At 55.9% G+C, this 2,275-nt stretch overlaps 1 protein-coding gene across 1 annotated transcript; it reads left to right on the top strand.

Annotated features, from left to right (window-relative positions):
* The first annotated feature begins 553 nt into the window (after window positions 1–553).
* LOC131478539 (uncharacterized protein CXorf49 homolog) lies at window positions 554–1,993 on the top strand. Its single transcript, XM_058658717.1, has one exon. It carries the CDS (start codon window positions 554–556, stop codon window positions 1,991–1,993), a length of 1,440 nt encoding a protein of 479 aa, XP_058514700.1.
* The last annotated feature ends 282 nt before the right edge of the window (window positions 1,994–2,275 follow it).

Below are 2,275 nucleotides of genomic sequence, written 5' to 3'. Positions count from 1 at the left end.
TTCATCTTACCAATTAATGAAATGACATGAAAATGATTCTTGAGGCCCCTGCCTAAAGATAAGCCACATTCCTCATTACCATGACTGTTTCATCTCCGATTCCTTTTTTCAGAAACCCAGCTGCTCTGAAGCATCTGCCATATTTAAGCATAGCTTTGAAACAGAAATAAAAGAATCATTTATATGTAAACATTACTGTAAATGAAGAATTAAGTGCTTTAAGGACATTTTCTGTTTAGGACCACCCAGTCAGAACTTGCACCTCTTGCTTAGGACCACCCAGTCAGAACTTGGCACCTGGCAACAAAGCGAGCACCCTCCTCTCTATTGGCTGGGGCCTTGAGGGGCAATGGTAGAGGAAGGACGATGATTGGCCAGGGCTGACCAATGAGAGGCCGTTGTGCAAGGAGGCCTCGCGTTGGTTGAGGTGAGTCCTTGCGACCCCTGTGGTAGTGGCAGGGTCATTCCTGACGCGCGCGTCCCTTCTTTGCTTCCTTGAAGATTGTGACCAGGTCGACCTTCTCTCCTCAGCTGCGTCAGTGCAACCTGCGGCATGAGCGCCCACAGTAAGGCGTCTGCTTTTACGGAGGGAAGCGGCCGGAAGACCGAGGAGCCAGCTGGCCTTGCAAGCTCCCGAGCCCCGTGGGCACATGCACTAGGCACACATTTTGGCCTGCAGCAGGCTCAGCACCTGGCTGAGGGTGGAGAGGAGCGAGGGTCCTCAAGGCCCCAGTCCCCCAAGTGGCAGTGGGACCTGGACTGTATGTCCGAGTCCCGGCTGGAAGCAAGCCAGGGGGAAGCCCAGGACCTTAGGGGCTGCCAGGCCAGGCCGAACACGCCCACCTGCGATGCGTGGGATGCTGTGGACCCACTGGCACAGTTCACTGCGGCGTGTGCAGCCATCCTCCAGCCGCTGAGTGACCCGAGTGTCCGTATCACGCGTGGATTCCTGAGCACTGAGAGCAGCGTCGCTGGGGCAGCCTCCGTTTGCGCGCAGGTTAAGACAGGTTCCAGCGGCAGCGGCGTGGTGGGCCCTCGTTTTGAGCAAACCCGGCAGGTTTGTGCTGCCTTGAAGCCCGTCGGTGCCCCCAGAAGAGACCGGCTCCAGGGCCTCAGCAAGAAAAGAGGCGCCAGACGTCGCTTGTTTTTTGACACTGATGATGAGCAGCGCGCCTATGAGGAAACCGTGCCCCGGCTGTCTTCTGACTCCAAGTCCTCCCATGAGCTCACGGACATGCATCCCGAGAGGGACAGCATTCATGAGCAAGAAGACCAGGCGATGGACAGCAGCTCTGAGGAACTGCCAGAGAGACGCAGACTCTGGACTTGGACTTCTCCCTGCTGGGACACGCTCCCTCCCATTTCTGGTCCTGTCTTGACCTCTACTCTCCAGGGTCTCACTTGGGCCAGGAATAGGCCGGCGGTAGCAGAGCTGGGGCCATCTTCCTCTAAGAAAATCAAGAGTGTGATCTCTAGGGAGGGAGGGGGCAGTGTCACTCTCCCAGAAGTTGCTGCTGCAGGGGACCTACCCCAGGCCACTTGTAAGAGGAAGGTAGCCAAGGGGAAGGCATCGCTAGAGCATTCTCCTAAGGTTGTTCTGGGGTCAGTCTTTGCTCCATGGGGGAGGGGACCGTCAGAAGCTTTTGTGTATCCAACTACCTTTCCTAAAATCTCTGGTATTTCTCTGCTTGAGAATCCCAGCTCATCTTCCTCACTCCCTTGGGCACCCAAGCAGTTCAAGCTGAGTGGCCGTGGGAAGCAATCTCCAGCCAGGAGGAAGTCCCAGCCCGCAGCTGCAAGAGATGGTAGACCAAATGGAGATCCAGACCCAAGAGCTCAACGTGTAGGTCCCTCTGCTCCACCCTCCCCATCGCCCTCTGCTCTCTGTCCTGCTCTGCCTTTATTCCCGCCTCCTTCCCACTACTTTACACCCCCTCCCCGTTCAGCTCATACTTCTCCAGTCTGCTCTGGACATCGGACACTCTGCGCATGATTACCCAAGGATATCATTTGAGCCCAGAGTCATTAGGGTGCTGTATTGGGGTCCTTGAGGTGGGGACATCAACCTAGAGGCGCTTGGTTTTTCCAGGCAGTGTTCTTGACGGTTTGTAAATATCCTGTCTCCTCCCCAGAGATGAACTGAGATGGAAGGTGTGGCTGCTGTCTGGTTTTGTGTGGGGTGAGTGGGCTTGCAGAGCAGAGTACAGGCCCGGGTGGTGGGTTTGCTTGTCCTGTTCATTCCTCCCTTCCAGGTGCTCCCCAACCTATCTTGCCA

The sequence above is a fragment of the Ochotona princeps genome, chromosome X (assembly GCF_030435755.1).
Source record: "Ochotona princeps isolate mOchPri1 chromosome X, mOchPri1.hap1, whole genome shotgun sequence".
Lineage (NCBI taxonomy): Eukaryota > Metazoa > Chordata > Mammalia > Lagomorpha > Ochotonidae > Ochotona > Ochotona princeps.
Note: the sequence above shows the minus strand (reverse complement) of the source record. Positions and strands in the feature narration are given on the sequence as shown.

Coding starts and splice junctions, on each gene's coding strand:
- LOC131478539 (XM_058658717.1), top strand. CDS start 554: ATGAGCGCCCACAGTAAGGCGTCTGCTTTTACGGAGGGAAGCGGCCGG.